Source organism: Meleagris gallopavo, chromosome 28 (genome assembly GCF_000146605.3).
Source record: "Meleagris gallopavo isolate NT-WF06-2002-E0010 breed Aviagen turkey brand Nicholas breeding stock chromosome 28, Turkey_5.1, whole genome shotgun sequence".
In the NCBI taxonomy this organism is placed as follows: Eukaryota; Metazoa; Chordata; class Aves; order Galliformes; family Phasianidae; genus Meleagris; species Meleagris gallopavo.
This window is the reverse complement of record NC_015038.2, coordinates 4,778,784-4,801,943: the sequence shown is the minus strand read 5'-3', so window position 1 is coordinate 4,801,943 and position 23,160 is coordinate 4,778,784. Positions and strand designations below refer to the sequence as shown.

Here is a 23,160-nt window from a genome sequence, read left to right as displayed (position 1 = left end):
TTTTTTCTTTTTACTCTTGGGAATATTTTTTTTTTTCCCCATCCTGAAGTATCATAAACTTGTTCAGAAAACAAAATTGTCTCTTTGCGCACTGGGAAGGGGGTGGCAAGGGAAGCCCTGCAGTGAGGGATGCTGGGGGAGGCTGGGTGCTCTGGTTATTGGTGCAGAGCACTGTGTTATTTTGAGCTCTAGTCCTAACTGCAGCGAGCCTGCTGAATAACCATACACAAGCCTCTTTGCTCTCTGCATGTCGTTCTCCCATCAGTAAGTGTTGGCATGCCTTTGAGATGCTCTCAGAACTGATAAAATGCACCAACTGATGTTAAAATACTCTTGGTGTTGGTGCAAGCTGGAGCCCTTAGGCTCTTCCCAGAGCACTGCAGTCCCTGCTGGACCTGGTCACAAGCTGAAAATCCAGAGCCTGGGGGATTCCCCTCAACGAAATATGTGCAGAAGTTCCTAAAATCACAGGTGCTGCATCCCATATTATGGCATGGGTACATCATTCTGTTATGCATGGCTTCCCTTTGCCTGGTTGGGGTGGGATGGGAAAAGCTTCCATAGAGGTCTGGCTCCTCTGTGATGCCAGGGTTTCTTGGTGTGTGTGAAGCAGCAGCTGCTTACAGCCACTGGAGGAGACTGGCCAGCCGAGAGGAAAGAGGCATAGTGAAAAAAGGAGCGCTTCAGGGCTGTGCTGAAAGATGTTGCCAGGGATCCGATGGGAAAGAGAAGGAATCCGGAAGCGAGCAGAACCACGCTGGCTGTTCATGTCCATAGGTGGAGGGTGACATCCTTATTTTGGAGCCCATGTGGAGTGGGAATCGACACTGCTGCTGGAAATGTTTGCCAGTTTATGGTGCCAGCTTCCTCTGCAGTGCTGTGAAATCGGTCAGCTGGCAGCAAAACAAGAAAATGCAGGATGGTGGGAGTCTGTGCGTCTTCCTGAGTGTGGTGTTTTTTCCCAGAGATTGGAACACTTCCTTTTGCAACAAGAAGCACTTTGAGATTGGTTTCAAACTGAGAAAGGAAAGAAGCTCACGTGTTTTTACAGAATTTCATGCAGATTATTTCAAAGAAGATGTAGGAGGTGGGAATCCCAAGTCCTTATTGTGTCACCCTGGACAAACATATTAAACCTCAGTGAGCGACAGCTGAATAGTTATTCTAATACTTACAGTCCCAGGGGGGAAGCTGTGAAGCCTGTTGAAATTCAGCTTTGTAAATAATGATGGGAATGGATGACTGTCCCCCTTTGGTAGGGAAAGCCCAACGCTTTTTCAGTTCTGAACTGGGTGGTGCTAGTGCAGTAGGAGGGCCTGCAGGAGGTTGGCATGGGAGCCTGGTGTTTCTGAGCGACAACTGAGATGAGTAGGTGGTAATTACTAAGGTCGATGTGGGGGTGAACTTTTTCACGTGCTTCTGTCCCCCAGCTTTGCCCTGGGCCCCAAGCACTACTGCCACCAGAGGGCACGTTATCACCATGTGCTCTTTTGGCTTATGTCAGAAAAAGAGCACAAAATAGCTAGCAGTGAATCCATTTAGACTCCTACAGCCCCCAGCAGTCACGATGTCACCAAAATCTTCCCTGTGCCCATTTGTTTCTGAAAAGCGAAGCCCCCAAGTCACTTGACTGATGCTATGCAAGGATTGTTGCGTAGTGTGATGGTGACAAGCACTTGATACACAGGAGAAGGGCAAGGAGGAAATAAGTTGTCCATCTGAGAATGTTTCTCATGACCTGAATGCAGAGAGGCTGCTTTGCTACTATTGACAAATACTCTTCTTTCTAATGCAACAGCACTGTTAATGTTGGCAATATACTTGTGTGAAGTAATACCCTGTGGACTTGCTGTTTCCTGGTGGAAGAGGCTGATGTCTTGGCAGAAAGCGCTGCCCTGCCTTGGCTTGTGAGATGGGGATCTGTGCAGCTCTGCAGGGTCCCTTCTGGAGTTCACATGTATCTCTCAAAATGTTACATGTGTAGAAGATGGAGTGTCCAGAGTGCAGAATCCATCTCAGTACATAAGTTAGGTGTTCCAGCCTTGGAGTTATGAGTAAAGCTTGAAGCCATTTCATCAAACACAAAGAGCCATAGGGGGAGAGGGCATCGGTGGTGGAGGGCTCTTTGATCAGCAAAGCATCACCCAGGTGCTGGAAATGCAGGTCAGTGGAGTTAGAGGAGGAAATGAAGTGTGCCTCAGTACAGGGGAATGCAGTTATGCTTCTCAAGGGTGCACTATGCTCCCAGACATGTCAAGGCTCTGGCTTTGTCTGGAAGATAATGCTGTTGTTCAGATGTCAGCTGCGGAGCTAGACATAGAAATGTGTGGGGTTTTTCTACAGGCAGTGAGCAAGGTGCTATTACCCATTCAAGGGCTGTGCTGTATGGCAGTGTCAGTGCTGGAGCTGGGCCCCAAAGGGTCCCTTCCTCTCCCTGTCACACTCAGCTTCCCCTACACCCTTACTATGGGCTGCAGAGTTCATGTGTCTGGGGACTGCACTATGCTAAGATGAGTATTCCACAGCAAGGAGCTCCCAGGAGCTTTTTTTTGGCCTAAATGGAATGTCAGAGCATCTTCACTGGTTAAAATGGGCCTTGGGTGGTTGATATCCACTGGACTTCTTATTGTAATGCTACTTAGCTGATGTAAAAACTGTTCTTTCCCATCCCACAAGCTCATAGTTGTGTTTTAGTCAGTGCTGTATCTAACCCAGCAAGCATGTAAACCCACACTTCCAGGCTGTCCAGAGCCTCTGCTGCCAGGAACTATTGCAGATTCCAAGTCAGCTTTTCCTGCCTCACTGGTGACTCAGTGAATATTCTCCATTTTGTTCCTTCTGTTTTCTTCAAACTGTAGAGTCCAAAAGTGATGAGGAGATGTGCTGCACTGGTTACTGAGGATCAACACATGTAGAGTTAGCTGAAAGAACAGGCAGAGGAACGGTGTCAGCTGTGGTGATGTTCTGCTCTCCAGATCCTTACAGATAATACAACTGGTCCTGTTCTGGAGAGCATAAAATCTCTGCCCAGTTTTGTTCACAAGCTGTTGTTCTGTGTCACCATCCTTGCTCTGGCAAACTGTCTGCAGCTGCCTTGGACATGCCAGATGCTGGATGCAGTCCCTTGCTATAGAGTATGCTGCAAATCAATATTTTCACAGCAGTGACAGAGAGAGCGAAGGCATGTGCAGCAGAACGGGCATCTGGGGGCTGGAGCCTGCTCCTCACCTCGGGCATCTGTCTGACCTGTCGATGTCTTCACATTGCTGGAGGAGGTGCTGCAACAACAAGGTAGGCTTGGTCACTAGTAGGACAAATGTCAGCAGTAAAGTTGGGCCAGGATAATGTTTCCTGCCTGCTTTTTGCACACTTCCCTCTGTGGAAAGCCTACCAGTGGAAGCCATGTCTGTTTTGAGCCAGAGCTGCATTGCCCATGCCTTTGATATCTTGCAGAGAGTGAGGTGTTGCTGCTGGCCCCACGGGGTGATAGCGCTTATGCTTTGAGGTAAGGCTGGCAACCTGCACAGCTCAGCAGAGGCCACTTTACCACATTTGCGTTTCTTACTGCTGTCTTTGACAAAATCTGTTGTTTCAGGAAACCACACACTGGGTGTTGCCCTTCCAGGGTAGGGGTGGGGGAGGAATCCTGCTCCCCCAGGCACAGATCCAGCGGGCTCCTGGGATCCTGCTGCTCTCTGGATCTGGCTGGGGCTGTCTCCTCCTGCTGAGCAAGGTGAAGCCATCTGTGTTGTCCCAGGCAAGGAGCATGTGCGACCAGCAGAAGTAATTCCTGAAGCCGATCATGAGCTGTGCTGTGAGTGGGTAGAATGTAAACTTGGAAATTTCTGAGCTGCAGTTGTACACATTTGCTTATCCCAGCTGGGCTTGGGATCCTTCTGTGGAATTCTTCACACTTCTGCAGGGCAAGAAAGCTGTTTGAATGGGTTGTGAAGAGCCCCCATTCCTCAGTTGGGGCTCACGCATGGTCACTGCTTGCTGAAACCATCCTGGATGGACTGAGAAGCTTTACTGGCTTATGGAGATGCTCGCCATAGTGGTGGGAGACCTAGTGCAGGCTCTTCTGTGTGCTGCTGGGCCACACTGACTATAATACTGGGTTCAGAAGAGTGTCTAGTTCTGGCTAGGCTGTTGGTTGTTGTATATAACAAGGTACTCCCTTTTCTCTACTTCTTTGAAATGGAAGAAGATGGCTTAAGAACTATCAGTAACTTGACTGGAAAAGTTGTAACGCTAAGCGGTTGTCTAGCTTTGCAAGAGTGGGATTGACTGGAGTTACCATCACCTCTAAATACCTGTTAAAATCTGTTGTTTTAAGAATGTTGGCATTCCTGAGCAAAGCACTTTAAGGAAATGCCTTTACCTGTAAATTGGAGCGTGGTGTCTGATGAAAGTCATTTTTTCCTCCTAGTGGGATCCTGGAAATACAGATGCAGTAGCAATGGAAATGTAGGTCTGTTTCATACCAGTTGCTCTGAGAGAGGTTTTGGGTGCTGGAAAAACCTTGCCCTCTCCCACCGATTCTCACTTCCTTGAGACAAAAAAAAGTTCTCCAGATCTTGTCATGGAATAAGCATAAGCTGGGAAAACAACTTTTTTCCCCAGTTGACCCTCTGTACAGGACTCTGGTCCAAAGGCTGTTAGTCTACAGAAGTCTTGAATCAATCAGATCCAATGGGAACTCAGAACTGAATCTCATCAGAGATCTGCAGTGCTCCAGACTGGCAGTGTAGCATCACTCCTTGGGCCTTGTTAGCCAGGCTGAGCAGTTTGCTTTTTCTGTGGGTTCCAGAAGCAGCAGGGACAAGGGGTGAGGCAGAGATAGAGGGTGGCAGCAGCTGTTCAGGATGTGTTGCTGATTCTGTGACATCTCCCACCCTTTTTGGAAATTGAGAGTTTGGAGCAAGACAGAAAGAAGAAACAGACACTGATAAAGCCTTGTGGAGATGACAGCCCTGTTCTCAACGGCCTGCAGCCCACAGCATGTCTCTGAGGACCTGCGCCAGCTGGGAGGCAATGATAGGCTTCATTGCTTGCTCTGGCTGTGCTGGCTCTCCCTGTGCTGGCCATGGGGATGGATATCATCTCCTTTCCTTCCTACTTCTTCCTCTGTGAGTGTGAAGCTCTCTGTAAGCCCTGTTAGCTTGCCCTGGCTGTGCTGCTGGCTCTGCTCACTGACCTTTTCTGCTATGCAAATCCCAAGGGACTTTCAGCCTTAGTCCCCTCATGGGTCCAGTCTAGTGATGGCAATAAGACACCTACCAGATCATAATGAAAAGCACTCACTGGAGCTCAGGGCGAAGAGGAGCAGGGGAAGCTGCTGCAGGGTTAGGCATGGAGCAAGCTTTCTGCAGCTGTGAACCCCTCTGGTTTGGTCAGAGGGATGGGATCTGTGGGACTAGGGGTAGCAAGGATTACAGTGGTCTGTGGACATGAGGAAGACTGAGCCTATGCTGTAAGGGGCTCCTCGGGCAAGGAGGGCTGAGAGCTGGGAGGGCGTGCGGTCTCTCACAGAGCGCGCGTTTCCTCCACCTAACCTACAATAGGGTCTGTTTTAACCGAGTCTTTGAGGATCTGATAAAATGAGTTCCCATGCCCCAAACAAGGATCCTGTGGCGCTGGGTGTACAGAGGGCTGCAGGCCATGTTTCATGTACAGACAACTGTTACCACGTGCCATTTTTCTTTCCTTTTTTTTGTATAACGAATGGGGTCCCCACATCTGGTTGTGGCGGTTAAACAGGCTCGATTTAATCATAGACTGATATAAGATGCAGAGAGAAAAGAGGGGAGAAGGGTGAGAAGCACAGAGCACCTGCTTACCCTTATTCTGGGCCATGCTACATGCGTGGCAGTGAGTGTGCAGGGAAGGTGGGTTGCACTGATCCCGCCTGCTGGGAAGTCCTGTGCCTGGGGCCTTTTGCAAGGTTTTCAGCATGTTCCATCAGGATAGGGTGGGAACAGGGCAGGGGTGTTGCAAAGAGGTTAGGACTGGCTGGAAGGGCTTGGTTAATTTGCCACACAGCAGCTTTTGCAGCAGCACAGTGCATGTGTTGAGAAGTAGAGACAAATCTGATGACTTCCAGGAGGCAGGAAATCTATTCCCTGAGAGCAGGTTGCTCCCTAACTGTATATTAGAGGCTGCCTTTCACTTGCTGCTTAAACTTGTTGGAAAGCATGCAATGCTTGGTCAAGGTAAAAAATCTTCTGTGAGAAGTCCTTGGAATCAGGATTTTGGAGCTGGAATCCAAAACTGAGAGAGCCTATGCAACCTCACAGGAGTTGGCTTTTTCCTCTGGGATCTGAGCATTTTGCTAAGATGCCTTGGGTTTTGCCATCCAACCTGGCACCAGGTTTCATGTTTGCTCCCCCCTCTGCTCATCTTTTGCAGTGGATCTGCATGTTAACTCAAGACAGCAGTTTTTCCTATCCCTTCTTTTCTCCCTCCTCTCCACCCCCAACCCACTTATCGATGAAAGCAGATTTGACATGTGATAGATCCTAAGATTAAAAAAACAAACAAACAAAAAAAGCATTACAGGAGAATATAAGCAACAGCTCAGGAGGGGAAAATATTCTCCAAGAGTTGCCAAGGCACAGCCAGGGTGTCTAATGTCCGCCTCAGGTGCAGCTGGGAAGAGGCCTTACTTCTGGAAGAATTAGTGCCAGGTCTGCTGCTAGGCTCTGGAGGCCTTTTGGCAGAGGTTTTGAAATCTGATTTTTCTTTCTGCAGCCAAGTGAGATTTTTATCAACTTCCTATCTGAGAGCAGAAGTCAGCTGGTGCAGGAGTACTGGCTCGTGTCCTCCTGCCCCATGCCTGTACATGTGGTGGGGGTGGCAAGGGTGCTGGCAATGCAGGGCCTGCAGCTTGCGCAAATGGGAGATGAAAGGCAGGGTACAGCCCTGTAGGTCAGTGAGATAGTGTCCTGTTTGCTCTTTCCAACACAGCACAAGCCAGCTATATTGCATGTAGAATGTGCTCCTGCTTAATCGTTTCAGTGTCCAGTTTCATCTTGCCTTTGTGGCTGATGGCCCACATCAAACTTCTGCACAAAGAGCAGAGCAGCCAATTGCACCACTTCCTGAAATGGAGGTAAGTCCAAGTGCAGAGACTTTGCTGTTGCCTGAACTCCAAGATGAGATGAGGCTCAAAACAGCCTTCTTGTGGCCTCGTAGCCTACTGCCACACGTACTGCTCCTGGGAAGTAAGGCACAGTGTATTCCTGTGCAGATAGCTCCATTCTGCATTCTGATGTTCAGCTGTAACAGAACTGATTGGCATTTTACCAGCACAAGGAAGGTAGAGTGGAGCAGGTCCTTGCCTCATGCAGATACACAAATCTACTTGGTGTGACCCAGAAGTCATTTGCACAAACTTGCTGCTCAGTGTTCCTTTGCATATGCAGCTGGCACTTTCTCTTGCAAGGGCTTTCCACTTGTAAGTGGTCTGTCTGAAACTCAAGGATTTGGGGATTTGCTGTTTTCAGGACAGATCTGTTTTCTGTATGCACATGTCTTATGGAGGAGCTGAGCATGGGCAAGCACAGATGGACTTCAGGCTTGTGGAAAGTACCTTTCAAACTATCCCTGTTTAAATTTCTAGCCTGAGCCAGAAAATTAACAAAGAGGGGAGGTCTGACTTTTTTTTTCTGTTGTATTCAATTTAATTCATAATCAGAGCCTGGATCAACCTCTCCACTGGAAATACCCCAGAAAGTCTCTGATTTGGCAGAGATTTCCCCAAATTCTTCAGCTGGGGGTGTGACACTTCTCACTGTTAGCCAAAAACCATCTCAGCATTTTTTTGTCATCTTACACAGAGCCAGCTGTGGCTGCTCAGGCCACCTCCCCAACCCTGGCCTGATAGGATACTGACACATAGGTCAGTTGCTCTGCATTGCGTGGCTTGATTGATGTAGGTCTGTGATACCCCAGATGATGAGCACCATCAGAGTGTAAGTGCAGAGCTTGGCAGAGGAGAGTCTCAGTTCTGATTAGAGCATCTTGGTGCTGTCAGCACATGTAATACTGCTACCAGCATGTGTAATGGGGTATGAGAGCAGCAGAGATGGCACTGGAGTTGGAAGGGTCTTACGTATTCATGGTTGTGACAGTGCATGCAGGGAAATAACCATTGAAATGCTTTGTGTGCTACTGTCTGTCTTCAAAGGGCGTCTGCCACGTTTGTCTTCTGCCTCACATACATCTGTTGTTTTTTTCTTCTTTTCAATGCAGCTGTTTAAGCTCTTTGAAATTATCCGCTTGCAATGCTGTAGGGTAAATGCAGGACGCAGAGTGTGCCTAAACACAGCAAAATTATTTGATGGCTGAAGTCTGTCAGTATAATCTCTGCTGCCAGAATGCTATTTCAGCTTAGAACATCCAAAGTGGTTTGCAGAGTGAGCTCAGAAGTGTCCATATGCACAGCCAGACAGATTCCTTAAGAACTAGCTGGGTCTGCAGGGTCTTGGCAGGCAGCTTTGCAGGTGCAAGAAGTGGCAGGAGATGGAAGTGGAAATTTGTCTGTCTGTAAGGCACCACTGTAGCTTTCAGCTGTGCATCCAACCATCAATCTCAGCAGGTGAGCAGAGATCGTTGCTGAGCATCTATTTTCTTCTTAATTTACACTGTGCAGGAAGTAAATAAATACACATACTTTTAACATGTTTGTCAGCTAAATGCTGGTAGAAGTTGTTTGCATATTGTGGGGCTGAATGGGCTTCTGTTTGCTTAACACTGCATATGGGAGCCCATTGAAATTGGTGAGGTCTCAAGGGTCTAACTGATGACAAATGCCAGCCCTCTGAGCCCTCTGAGTGTGGCTGACTCAGTGGCTGGCACGCAGGCACAGCACTCTGTAGCCCTGCTGTCATTAGCCACAGGGTGACCTTTCTACTCCTCGGCATGCAGCACTCAGACTGACACCCACATCAGTGCAGGAGGTGTCCATTGTTTGGATGGTTAGAACTGCGACTATAGGAGTCTGGTTTTGTTTTGTAGCATCTCTTAACTCCAGACCCCCACCAAGTTCAGAAGTACTATTGCACAGTTCAGATTATTAGCAAGTAGGATCAACTGTAATCTCATGCTGTGTATGCCTGAAAATGAAAGATGTACAGCTGCCATGGTTATCAAATTGATATACCAAGCTGAGTAAATCTGCTGACCCAAGTAGGAGCTTCCAGGGCATGTAGTTAGTGTTTCTGGTGTCTCTGGTTGATTATTTGCAGTAATAGCTGTCACTGAGATGAATGTGAGTCTCCCCTCTTAGAGATGCATCATAATCTCTGTCCTGAAATGACTCATGCAGACACTTGGCATCACTGCATAACAGCCTAGTAGGGAGGGATGGGGAATGAATTTACTGGAGGAATATAAAGAGTCAAAGCAAAAGGTGCCATGTCAATTTTAGAGCAAAAAGATTGAGGCAGGCATTTGTCAATTTACATAGGCTTTTGGGCTTGACTGGGTTCTCCTGAATCCCATCCCAGCCTCTGGCACCTGCTTTTCTGGGAGCAAAAGGTTTCTGAGTATTTCAGTTTCTATAAGTGGTGATGTAGCAGCTGCATGCAGTAGCAGGGGTGCTGTGTGCCTGTAGGATATTTTCCATTAGTGCTTACGTGTGCCAATTTCTTCCTCTTCACTGTATATTTTTTGGAAAAAACAAAGTTTTTAATCTAGTCACCACTTTCATAAGTAAAAGCACAACGCCCATGTTTCCTATTAACTTGGCACCTTTGCTTCTTCACCAAATTCAGTGCAGCAGAAAGGAGAAGCAGCACATCCAGCTCGTGTTGCTTAAGAAAATTGTGGCAAAGGCAAAAAGAGGTTTAGCAGCTCCCAGCCTTACCATACATGAGATTTTGGAAAGGAAATGAAAAGCAACTTTTCCCATGGGAACTACAGAGGGAGGCAAGCTGAACTGAATGGAGATCTCATAAATCAGTGACGTAGGGCTTTGACTTTCTGTGCTGTAGTCTTGGGCAGGTGGTATTTATATGCCCAGTCAATAATTAAGGAAAGGCAACGAACATGAAAATGCAGCAATTACAAAAATGCCAAGTTCTATGAAATGTCCTTCCATCAACCTCAAGCTGTAGAAGGGGAAACTGAGGCAACGTGCATGGTGTCTGCTGGCTGGGGACCATGAGAACATCAGCCCCGCAGGGAGTGATGAGGACACACCAATACAGCTGTTCTCCTGGATCCTCATCTTTCTCATCTCCATCCCTAGGGAGAGAGGAAGAGGTCAGGCAGTGTGACTGGCAGGGACACCTATATTTTGTTCTGGTTATCAGCTAAATGTGTGTTCCATGGGCTTTCTTTGACGAGAAGCAGCAGTAGTATTTGTGCTGCCTGTGCAAATCTAGCTGGCAAAGCATATTACGGGTATTAACCAGTTCATCATCATTAAAGTGCAATGATGGGGTTTTCCAAAGCTGTTGCTGTTGCCTAAGCTGCAGTAGCTGTGATGAGGAAAAGGAGAGAAAAAAAAAAAAAGTTAAGGACATTTAAAATACAAGAGCCTAGGGAGATATGATTCAGTATGTATGATCTCAATTCTCCATCAGCTGTCATCAGAATACCTTCCAGTTTGTCACTGATTAAATGCAGCTTATTTTCACCCAATTGCAGTAATCAGTTTGTGTCCCCTGTTGCTGTCACTCCTAAGCTCAGGGCTGGTAGAGGAGTGGATTTTGCTCTGTGCCTTTAGCCTGGATGCTAGCTGAGTGCTTGGAGTCCTGCCCCTTTTGCCCATCATCAGCCCCAGTGTGGGGTTTGGAGGTAAGTCAGGCTTTGTACCAGCTCTTAGCACCAAAATCAATCTCATCTGATCTGTATGCCCTTTTAGTTCACAGATTTTCTGTCAGCCTGCAACAGTTAAAAGTGCAGTAGTGCAATGCATCTCTGTATCTTAAGGCCTGTGAGTGGATTCTCTTGTCCTGCACTTATATTCCCTGCAAGCTGATCACCTGCTTGGCCTGCAATTGTGATTGCAGAGCTACCTTTAGAAGTGCAGTCAGTGCTGCCTTTTGCCTTCCCTGTGTGTAGGGCCTTGCTAATGCCTTAGGCAACCTCTTCCTCTCACCTAGGTGTTAAGAGTCAGTGTTGGGACTTACTTGCAGTTGTTTATTTTCTTTCTTCTCTCGAAGGCAGCTAGATTCTAAGAAACCCAGGCAGAGAAACAGCACAAAGGGACCTTCTTCTTATCTCTGACCTTTCTGGCAGGGATGCTTGTTGTGGGGTGGCCTCCAGGACTCAGATAATGCAGGAGGTGGTGTGCACGATTAGGCATTGAGACACCACCTGCAAAGGCCTGGTAAAGAGCTGCAAGCTGGCAAGCAAAGGGAGAAAATGAATCAAGGAAATCTGCTCTGCCAGGAGGTGGTAGAAGGCCTGGGTGGAGAGTGGGGCCCAGCAGGGGCTTTGCAAAAGGGTCACGGGTGTGACTGTGGCCTTTGTGAGTTCCTTGCTGGTGAGGGCTGCAGTGAGCTGAGAGCTGGAGTGTTGCTGCCTACAACCTGTGCCCTGCCCTGTGCAAGCCCCGCAGGCCCCCATTCTATGTTTTTTTTTCTTTATCAGCATGGAAGTGCGTGAGGACAAGAGAATGGGTGTCTGTGCTGACTGTAGGTGTACAGATTGGGTGCACGTTAAGAATTGTAGTCTGAGGAAGCACATCTCAGAGCCAGGCTTTGAATTCCCATGTTCCAGTCATGCCATGGTGCACAATGGCCTTGCAGACACTGCCAGGAGCAGCAAAGCCAGGCAGTGCCCACTGCCAGCAGAGCCAATGCTCCTGTGTCTGCTACAAACCAGTTTCCAGAAAAACTGGAGCTTTATGTGGCTGAGGACTGCTTTTCTGTAGCATAAGTGTTTTGTCTCATTTCTCCCAGGCTGCTTGAAACTTGCAGAAACATAACTGGTATCACATCAGCCAGACTTGATTGAGTTTGGCCAAAGGCTGAAGAATGTATGGAAAGGGAAGGACTGACCCACACAGCGAGATTACATATGGCTGTTTCTTCACAAAGTAAGACTGGAACTCTAAAAGGTCTTGGTTTCATCCTGATGCAGAAGAGGAAGATGTTTGTGGGATGGGAAAAATATTTCCTGCCCATCTGCAGTCCTGGAGGGAGACCCACTGTGGTCAGCTGGGCTGCAGCAGCATGGCTGGACAGACAGACAAACAGGACCACAGGGCATGCTTGTGTCCGGCAGCCTCTGTAAAAATTCCCCGGGTGTTTTGTTTTGTTTTCCCCTCATCTATGTTTAGGCTGTAGTAACCCAGCTCCAATTTCCTTTTTTAATTAATGGCAGCACAGCAGGACAGAGCTCTGCCCATGCTGCACCAGTTGTGATCTGCTGCTGAGCTGCAGGAGGTTTATTTGCCATCAGGTGAGCTGTAGAAGCACTGATGGCCGCAGTGACATGAATTGCACTGTACTGATATACCTTCTTTATGGATATACTAATTTAAATACAGTTAAATGGCTTTGCCACTCTGATCCCATTGTGTGGTGGGATGAGTAAAGGCTTTTTCTGGGCTGAGGAAGCGAAGAAGCCCATTTCCACGCAGCGGCTCCAGCGAAGCAGCTCACGGCCAGCCGGATCTCAGCTGTGCCCTGTGGAGCTGGGCCTGGCATTGGGCACAAAGGCTGTGCTGGAGGGCTGGTGGCAGGGAGAGCAGCCCCTTTGGCAGCAGCCTGGACTCAGCAGCTTCACCCAGGAAACCAGGGCCCAAATTGTCCTTGCTTTCCTGTGGCAGTTTCTCATGCAGCTCCTTTGTCTGCCTTATCTAGCTGGATTGGCACCTCTTTAGTCTCTCCTTGAGTGCAGGGCAGCACTGGGCTCAGATCCGGGGGTGGGGGCTTCTGTACCATTATAAGGCAAATCATAGCTGCTGCTTCCCCATCCTGGAGCTTGCACCACTTCAAGGAGGCAGGCCCCTTCAAAGTGCTGTCTGGAAGCTGTCGCTACAAAAGCTAACACTCAGCTATTAAAGTCTCCAAATCCTCACTGAAGCTCGTTAATTTACACCAAGTTAATTACTAAGTCCCTTTCCAAGAGTCTGATCTGAGTTGTCCCATTGCTCCATGTCATTTTCAGGGAGAATTAAATCCTCTGCTTAAATGTTTATAGCATTGTTTTAAAGACATAATTGTGTAGCTTCTTTAGCCTGGGAATTTTCTACTGTTTTGAAGGCTTTCAGCATCATTTATAAATTAACATACTAATGATTAATCACCTAAATATGAATGGAATAGGCTTGGTGCCAGATAAATGCATATGCCCACTCCATTGCGTAAGTGTACTTTGCAGTCTCTGGCAGCAATCCCACTGAAATCGAGGGAAAGCTATGCTTCTCCATTACCTCCTTTTGCTGGGGGGAAACTGAGGCACATGGTCTGTCCAAGCCAACAAGCAAGGCAGGAAGGAGCTACAAAGATAATCCCAAAGCGCTAACACTTCCCGGCTCTTTCCAGTGTGTGCTTTTGTTTTTACTATGAATGCTTTTTGCATATTTTTATGCTATTTCATATTATCTTGATGAGGAAATTAATGTTGCCCATTCTCTCTGGGAAAATTGCTGTGCTGCTGAGACTTGACTCCAAAGAATGCAGAAAAACCTCCTATAAGGAGACCAAGTATAACTTGCAAGAACTATTACTGATGTCAAGTCTGAAGCGTGTGATTTAGCATCTTTTCTTACACTTCTTATTATACAAGATAATCTTGATATCTGAGCCCCTTCTGGCTTGTAATCTTGCTTAGGAATCACAAGAAGTTGGCATTGTAGGCTGGAAAGGAAGTGGCAGGAGCCAGGACTGGTTATTAGCTGTCAGACCCCAAAAGGTCATGCTTAGGTTGGTGCACTGAGAGGAACGAGGTAGGAGTGCTGTTGCAAATGGAAAACATTTCCATGCACTGCACTGTTGTCTCTAGGAAACCTTTCAAGCATTCCCAGACCCAGCAATTCACTACGAAGACCCAGATCTCATTCCTTTCACTACAGACGCCAGTGAAAAGTTTTTTTTCCAAGTAGAATCTGCTCCTGGCTCCACTGGAGCTGCTCACAGCTTCTGTTCCAAAATGACCCCCTTCCATATTCAGCTGTGCTTTAGGCAGCAGCACATCTCCTAGTCATTATGTGGGTACAAGGGAGCTACCTGCTAACCCAGCGTGTGGGGTAGGGGATCAACCCATTCCCTCAACAGCTGCATTGTGAATCAAGCACTGAGTGCTAACTGCAAACCTGCGTGCAATTCGTCTGCCCCAGAGCATGACCACAGGAAAGGGACTGTGTCCAAAATAGCAAGCAATGCACTGATGCCCTTCAGCAGTGCCAGGCAAGCCAGCGGACATCAGGGGAACATTGGACCGTGGAGGGGTTCCCAGAGGCTCTCCTTTCTGCTGGTGCATCTGCTCTCAACATCAGGCATGGGTCAATCCTCTCAGGCCCGTGTGTGTGTGTGAGAGAGAGAGAGAGATTTTTGAGCTATTTTCTCAAAGGGTCCCAAAGGACCTGGAGTCACTCCAATTTCTTTGGCCAATTGTAGGATATACAAGAGATGGTCTCTTAAATGTCATCTCCCACCACTTCCAAATTTTCTTTTTCCCTCCAGGGCCTCCTGTTCTTTCCCCCTCTGTGGCAATTAAGAGTTCCTCCAGTTCCCAGCTAACCTGGGCTCTTTTGTTAACTCTTGGAGGCTATCTGACTGTGCTCCTGGCCTCAGTATCTTGCAGGGATCAGCTGCTGTGCTGTATGTTTGACTTTCTTCTGAGTTTTTCAGACCATGATTATCTTGACCCTTGCATTCTGCACTGCAAAAGACTGTCAGCTGCCAAGCAGGGTGAGGCCACATAGCCGAGAGGCTGGATCCTGCAGGAGGATACCCAGGTCACCTCCCAGCATGCTGAGCCTGGCACATGTTCCCAGGTGGCAGCCTTGGGGCACGCCATGACTCTCAAAGTCTGTTCAGATAACCAGAGCCGTGCGCTGCAGTGGTGACCACAGGATTACACCTTTAAGTCAAACAGCTCTCATCTGTGTGAAATCTTCATCTTAGATGTGGAATGGGAGGGGGCAGGTTTAGGAAAAAAAGGCTCAGCTGTCTCCGAGCGTAATCCAGACTCTGTTATTCCTCTACTGCCTTGAGAACAAAAAGATTTGCTGGCTGCTGAGTGCTTTAGAAAATGCAGCCCTTGATCTAGCTTTCCTCCCTGCTTCCTTGCCCTCCATTTTCTTTCCCTTTCTGGCTTTCCTACCATCCATGCATGCATCTTACCAGTTTCTGTCTCGGTTTAGAGTGAGAAGTCAAAATCATGTGCCGATTTGACATTTGCCTTTTCTGAATGCAAGAAGCGGTTGGAGCTCAGGTGGGAGGAGAAACAAGTCCCTCTGCTTTCCATCACATGAGCCGCTCAGAGCTCAGCCTGGGAAGCAAAAGTTCCTTGGCTGAATGTGATGGGACCATTTCCTCCTGTCACCTTGCCAGCTGAGCCGCACACATTTGTCACAGAACAAGCAGAGCAGTGCATTTCAGTCTCCTTGCTTTGCTCAGTCTTCCACGTGCATCTTCCACTAGCTGCCTTCAGCTCTCTGCCCACGCCATTCTCTCCTGCTTGCCCTGCTGTGCTGGGTGGTAGGAGTCTCTCTCCTTTACTTTCTTCAAGGCTCGTGTTAAGTTCAAGTTGGTCAGAGGACCAGACTGGTCCAAAATGCCGGAGAAGAAAATGTGAGTCCAAACCAGCATCTCCAGTTTGAGCATCTAAAGCTGCCAGGCCAGCATTTTTCTGCTGCTTGCAGTGGGTTTTGGAGTGAATATATGAAGAAGTTTTTATTGTAGTAAGTTTCTGGTAGGCCTGACAAGCCTTGTACTCCATGCTGCCAGTTCTGAGCTGTTGCAGATAATCAGCAGCTGTGACATGGGCTGGTCAGCAGTTCCGCACTTGCCATTGCTTAGAGCCTGCTCTGGGACTGGCACACAGCGGCCCTGGGCAGGGAGTCCCCCCACTGAAGAGGTGATGAGGAGCCAACACCAGTTGCAAGGTCCCTTTGTTTGCCAGGCTATGGGAAATCATCCAGAGAGGAGTTTACAGCCCTACATCACAGAGCAATGGAAAATATGTGCAAGTGAGTGCTGTACAGATCAGTGCCTGGGGCAAGAGAGCTGTGTCTCTGGCACCAAGCACACAAGAATGTGTCGGAGAGGAGCTCAGCACTGATGTTGTCCCTGCAACTTGTTTGATTGTGGTGAGGAGAGCTCTGAGCCCTGGCTTTTGCTGGGAACTGTAGGCTCCCTCTCCAGGTGGCCTTGTCTGCCAGGAGCACTGAGCAAATCTTTTCAGTGCTCCTTGCCTCAGTTTCCCCATCCGTAGGTGGGGATGCTCCTGCACTCCTTTACAGTCTGAGCACTGCCATCCCATCATCTCTCCTTCCCCAGCTGCTGATGGGGGGCAGTTTAAAAATGCTGGCAGCAGTTGTGGGTCTTCAGTGTGACACGGATACCGTGGGCTGATCCCTGTGTGGGAGCACACCCAGCCTGCTTTTGGGTCCTCTGCTCCCATCCCTGTGCCCACAGCAAGCTGCTTGCTGTCCTAACGTTAATGCTTGTTTTGAGGACATGGTCTGCCACCTCGCCGCGTAAAGAATGCTGAAGAGCTACAAAAATAAGCTTAGAAGCACTCATGCCTGAGTGCAGGAGCCAGTTTGTCAGTTGACAGTGGGAAGGAAGTTGGTGTTTTAATTGCTGCAGGCAGTATCCCTGTAGGAGCCTGACACTGGCGTGGCAGTACATCTCATTCCCATCCCCTGAGTGTTTCTGCACACATGGAGCAGGAGGGCAAAAGGCAACAGGTCTGACTGGGTGGCTGCTGTAGGAATAGTTGAGCAGGGCACAGTACCTATTTTTCCAGCTCAGCACAGTTACGTAAACCACTATTGATTTCAGCTTACAGTTGCGCAGGAGGCAAAAGCATCTTCCTCACTGCTGTGATGCTATGCTGCAGGGCTCAGAGCAGGCATGGAGCAGCAGGTTAGTGTTGGAAGAAATCGTTAATGTGTCAGGCTGCTGCTGGAGTCGCTCCACCAGAGATCTGCCTAAATACAGCAGAAGTGCTCCTTGCTCAGTGATGTGTATTCACTCACAGAGTGTGTCTCATTAGCATGTTGTTAATGTCAGTAATTATTGATGATATGAGTGCAGAAGCATATGTAGATAAGTATACCACTAGCAGAAGTGCCGGGAGAAATGCATCCATTTGTTATTATGGATATTAGCATCTCAGTGAAGTTGATCTTTTTCTGCCTGCTGAGATATGTGGAGGTACTGGGATGTGGCAGTCACAAGAAATACGGTGACATCTGTGCCCCTAGGAGGAGTGTTGATGAGCACCCTCTGAGACTTCTGAGAGATGCCTTGTGCTGCTGTGTGGATTGTATCTGATTTCCATTTATTAACGCAGAGGTTTGACATTTTGCCTTTGCCCGTACTTAATCACTGTGCCTTGTAGGTCCTCAAAGTTTTCCTTTTCTGGCTGCCATCTGAACTGCTGCACGTGTTCCTCACTGCCCAGGTGGAGGGGACACATTCTGTCTTAGATGCATTGACTGTGTGCCAGAGCAGTTTGGCTTCAAAGACAGGGGGCTTTGGGGCTGTCTCTGGGGCTGCAGGGCCAGGGATGTGCCATGCACAGACGTGGGCTGGGAGCTGCTCAGCTCAGTGCCCACTGCCATCTGAGCGAGGCGGAGTTGGTGCAGGATGCTTCCTTTCAGTTACAGCAGGGTGTGAAGCGAGGGCAGCCAGCAGGCTCACAGTAAAGGCTTGCCTGCAAGGTCTGCCTCCAGTTCAGAGCTCTTGTAGGGCATGCTCAGGTAGTGCTGGAAGGGAGCAGCGAGCCAGGTGCACTGCAAGTGGAGAAGTCAGGGAGTATCAATCTGTTTCTTTCTTTCCCCTAAACACTCCTAGGCCCACACACACATCGTCCTGTCCTGCCTTCCTCCAAGGACTCGGACCTGGCACAGGCTCAGCTCTGATGACATTCCTGTCCTCCCATCACTGGCACTGCGGAATCTCTGCAGCCGGAGAGCTCAGGCCCAGCCTGCATCCCTCACTGGAGCAGCAGCGTGGTGTTGCTGTTATCCTCTGCTTGTCCAAAGGGGAGCGAGAACCAGTGTACTGATCCAGCCTTGTGCAGAGACGTGCCCGTTCTCTCGTGGCCTCATCTTCCAGCTGGCCATCCCAGTTCAACCCAGTCGTCCTGACCGCCAGCCCGCTGTGCTGCCTCGCAGTGCTGGTTGTGGCCTTGCTGCTGTGCCTCTGCTGCCCGCCCTGTTTTCTGGGGTCCTGGAAAGTGTGGCCATGTGCAGGAACCAGGGAGCGGCTGTGGCAGCCCTATGGCATACCTGCCTGCAGGTATGCAGCAGCACTGAGTGCAGATCTCAAAAGTTTTCCCTTCTCCCTGCTGTATTCCAGCTGGGCCAGTCCTCTTCCTCATCACTTCTCTTTCTGCAGTGCAGCCCGTGGCAAATTCTGCCTGTGGTGATGGGAACTGTTGTGCTGGCTCCAGCAGGCAGTTGGCATTGGCAGACAGGCGGTAGGCACCAGCACTGCCACATCAAATGAGAGATGCCATGCAACCCAGCGTTCTTAGAAAAACCCACACGCATCCAGTCTGCTGAACAGGGCACGTGAGACATACGTAGACAACAAGATCATCTCAGGGCAGGGAATGAAAAGAGCAGGAAGGATGGGCATGGGAAGGGTGGTTGAAAAAATACATCTTTTATGCGTAGAATTTCAGGGTAGTATTTTTTAACAATTTGCATAATTGGCTACCACAGATATTCCCCTGAAATTAACTAAATATATCGCAAGTGGGGGCTTTCCAAGCCCTGTTAGCTTTCTGAAATTGATTGGTTTCAACTTTGCTTTTTTTTTTTTTTTTTTTTTTTCAGTCTGTCTTTCTATCTTTACCAGCAGAATTGGGCCGGTTTCTGAAATGTCTGATTTAGGAGCAAAACTGAGCATTCACCTGGGGCTGGCTCAGTGTGCCATGAGTCAATGAAAATGGGGCTTAATTTTAGAATTTGTTAGGAAAAGGGAACCAGGGTAGAAAACAGCTGCTGAAATGACAGTTGAAGACTGACTTGTTTTAGTGCTTTTTGTAGAAAGTCAGGTGGAGCTGCATTTAATGGTTAGCTGTGGCAATCTGGCCTGGCTCTACTGGGGTCAGATCTGGCCCAGCTACTCTGAAATGGAGACACCCAAAAGCCACGACTGCATCTGGAAATCTTCTCCTAAGTGATTTACCAAAGGGGAATCATTGGTGAAGTTCTTGTGTATGACTGCATCTCTGTCTGTTCCTGCTTGCACCTCTTTGCTGTCTCCAGGAGTGGGCACATGTGGGTGTAGAAGTGATGGATGTAACATAAACTCAGCACTTTTATTTCCATTTAAACAGAGGATTGATCCAAATTACAGCAAAAGCTGCTCTAATATGGGAAGTTAAACTGATAGAAAGGTTGTATTTTGACCTTAGGAACATGGAGCTTTGTTTAGAAGGCTCATGTACACCAGAGCCGGCCATTCAGAGCGCTACGGAGAGTCGATATTCAGATGATATCACTCTGAACTAATTAGTTGTACTCAAAAGTCTGACCAAGTCAGAGGAAAGGGAATGCAGTGGTTGCCAGTAATGGGAAAGCTATTAGGAAACACATCCCCTGGGTTAAATCCTGCAACGTTACACTTTTCCCAACTGCGCTTCAGTTCAGTGAAAGCTTTTTTCTTTTTTTTTTTCCCCCCCAAATTTTAAGAATGAATGAGATATGAGATAAGAGAGAGGGCTGCTATGGGGAGGAGCAGTTGTCTCATGCTGAAGCATGGGAACAGGACTGGGAAATGCTCAGCTCCCCTGCATGGAGAGCCAGGGAACGGCTGCAGGAGCAGGATGCTGTGTGCCCCAAAGTGCTGTTCTGCAAACACCAGCCTGTCTTCATGGGCACTGCTAGGGAAAACTGGATGTGAAATACAACAGATTGAGGTGCTTTGAAATCCTTAAAGCTGAAAGGGTGAAATACCGCCTGCGCTCTTCCCCTCTCATGCACAAAATGGTACCTGCTTTTCATTTTATTTGGGGGATTTCCTATAGCAAATAATATGGTTATTTGTTCATTGGATTTGGTTTTCAAGTCCTTCATGTATGTTGAGCAGTTTCGTGTTGATGTCACTGCTGACACTGTAGTTGCAGTATGACCAAGGACGAGGATGGCTTAGATCTCGGTAGATCAAAACTGGATGGGAGGCAGCTCTAAATGCATCAGAAAGCAGTATGGAAAAAATACAGCTTCACCGAGAGCCTTTGGAACTAGATCCTCCACTGATACCAAGTGATGTAGCTGGAAATTCCTGCAGAGAAGAGCTTTCAGAAATGCCCCTTCTGATTGGCCATCCCAGCCATGCACACCAGAAACAGCCCTGCATTCGCATCCCCCCTTTAAAAGCCCCAACTGCTGGTCAGTCTTCTCAATCCATCAGAAGCCTACCAAAAAAATGAGCCTGCTTTATGATTCAGCAAAGAACAACACTGCTGGTTGGAGATCCTGGAAGTCCGTTTTTTAATTTTTACTCTGACGGAATTTCCTTTTTTAATGCTGCTGTGCTCTCTGTTGCCAAGGCCAGGAAGCTGACTATCTACGGGCAACAGTGACCAATATTTGGCTTTCCTGGAATTTTCTCTTTCCCCTCTGCACACCCACACAATAGGCTTCTGGGGATGCCTTCAGCCTGTAATTTGCCTTCCTAGCCTGATAATGTGGCTTGCAGAAGCATTGGTTTTGCCAAGTCATCATCTAGAAGGAACACTTTCTTATGCAAGTGGCTTCATTCTCCCCCCGTGCCCTGTGGGCCACAGTTGCCACCGAGCCCAGCTCCGGCCAGAAGGGCTGCCTTGCAGACACCGGGGAATATGGGAGCAAGACCATGAAGTCTGGAAAAGGGCCCAGAACTTTCAATTTCAAAAGACACAGCCCAGAAACCAGAAGGACCAAGAACCCAGTGCTGTGGTTTCCCTTTGCCTGACTAAAGAAAATAGCTGCTATTTTTACTAAAAATGTGGGATGTGGGGCCCTTCTCTTCCCCTGCATAAATGGGGGCTGCCGCTCACAATGAGAGAATGGGGGAGTGGAGCTGGGGGTCGTCCCAGGTGAAAACCAGCAGACTGCTCCACACAGACCTCTCCCATAGATTCTTCAAATATTTCTTGCCCACGGGAAGATTTATTTGTAAGGTGAAAGAAAATGAACTGGGAGAGCGATTCAGGAATCTCATCTCACCTACAAAAATCCCTATTCTTCATTTCAAGGAAGGGATGGAATTGATCAGATTCATTCTGCTGTCACCCTTTCTTTTCTCCAGCTCTGCATCACTGCTGTGTGGTATTCTGGGGGCATTCATCACAACAAATTGATACAGTGGCATCAGTCAGCAAATGAAAGCCATCTGTGTGAGTGCAGAGATGGGATCCCCACGTGTGAGGTGTATTGGGGTGTTACGTATCTGACCTTTGTGTTCACTGTCGTGAGTGGTATTGCAAATCTCTAAACTGATCAAAAAGATGTTTTTTATTTTCAGTGTGGAAAAAGAGAACAAAGACTTCAGTCTTGTTTTACTTACACTAATTAACTTTGTATGTTCATTCTTCATTAAAAGACTCTTTTTAGATGACTGAAAATACAAAAACATACTGAGTGTGTCAAAATGACATCCATAGAAACGAGTTATTGGGGACAGTAGCTGTTGTGGCAAATCACTTCACTGCTAGCTCCTTTGGTTCTTTACTCCTTACCCTAAACATAACTCCAGCAGAACTGCTCAGAGATGTTCCAGCTGAATCCTCTTTAGATGACACTGCATCCCAAAAGTTCTCGATTGCTGCAAACTCAATTATTCTGTTCCTTGCGGAGCACAAGCAATTATCTTCCCAGGACTGCAGATAGATTGCTGCTGTGAATTGGATTTGGGTTTATCTCCATCCAGTTCTGTGTATCTTTCCTCAATGCAGCCAGAATGCGATATATAATCCTGTATATTTGAATAAGTGCCCCATGCAGAGATGTGTTACAGGAGCACGTGCTGCAGAGGTGTTTCTTTTCAAAGGTTGAGACAGGTAGAAATGTCAGGGAATCGTGCAGTCCAGCAGAGTGAGAGACATGGGTGATCTGCATTATGTTACCCACCTCTGACATTTGTGGCTGTAACCCATTGCTGCAGCAGATGCCACATTGCAGCACCATCCCAGGAGGGCTGTATGGGCAGGTCACCCCTTCGGGCACATTGCCTCCATCACTGGTTTTGTGAACTTCCATAAAAATGGACCTCCAGAGCTTGAATTCTTTTAATTTTCAGACTCAAAGACAAACCTTGACATCCCAACTGCAGAATCTGCTGTACATTTTAGAGGGTGTTTTCTGGTGCAGTAGCAAAGTTGAGACATCCCAGTTCTTGTAGACACTTAGAAACTGTATGGAGCAATGTGGGTGGGTGTGTATCCTGCTGCCTTCAACTTCCTACAAAGCAATTACTGCTGGGCCAGGTGCAAGCAGACTGAACGAAGTACCGGCCCAGAACAAACCCTATGCTGCAGAAGGCACACTGCAAACTTATTTGAAAGACTTCAGCTTCCCTGAAAATTCCTGAAGAAGTTGCTCAAGGTACAATTTGGAAAGGTATTTCCAAACTATTGTTCACTGTTCTGAAAGAACAGTGGAGCCCTGCAGGACCTTATCTCTGCAGACACTAAGGTTGCTATCTGCTGAGGAGCTGCACCAGTCACAACGCAAGGGTAACTTCTGGAAGACAGCAGCCTAAGTACAGACTGGCTCCGAGTTGTGTACACAGCTGATTATTTTCCTAGCCTTGAAAGGCTCTGGCCACAAAAAGCGGGGGAAGGAATAGGACTAAATGCTGAAAAATTACTGTTAGAAATACTAATGATGGGTTTGGTGTGCATTCCTTGTGAGCTCGGGGACCGTCCCTTTGGAGCCTGCCTGGACATCCCTCATCCCTCACCCTCACGGGCACCTCGGCCTCGCCGAGGCACCGGGAGCAGCTCCCGCAAACCAAACAGACACGGGGGGAA

General features: G+C 48.1%; 1 protein-coding gene across 4 annotated transcripts in view; it reads left to right on the top strand.

The window, feature by feature from the left end:
• Positions 1–23,160, top strand: part of CCND3 (cyclin D3) — a 44,002-nt gene that overhangs the window by 2,911 nt on the left and 17,931 nt on the right. The window contains exon 2 of one of the 4 annotated variants that reach the window (XM_031557004.1): positions 3,162–3,291. The exons of 1 other annotated variant lie outside the window; for it this stretch is intronic. In XM_031557004.1, coding sequence (XP_031412864.1) covers positions 3,162–3,291 — 130 coding nt within the window. Of the gene's footprint in view, positions 1–3,161; positions 3,292–23,160 lie in introns of those variants that run through there. 2 more of the 4 variants (XM_019623322.2, XM_010724408.3) reach the window with 2 other exon arrangements.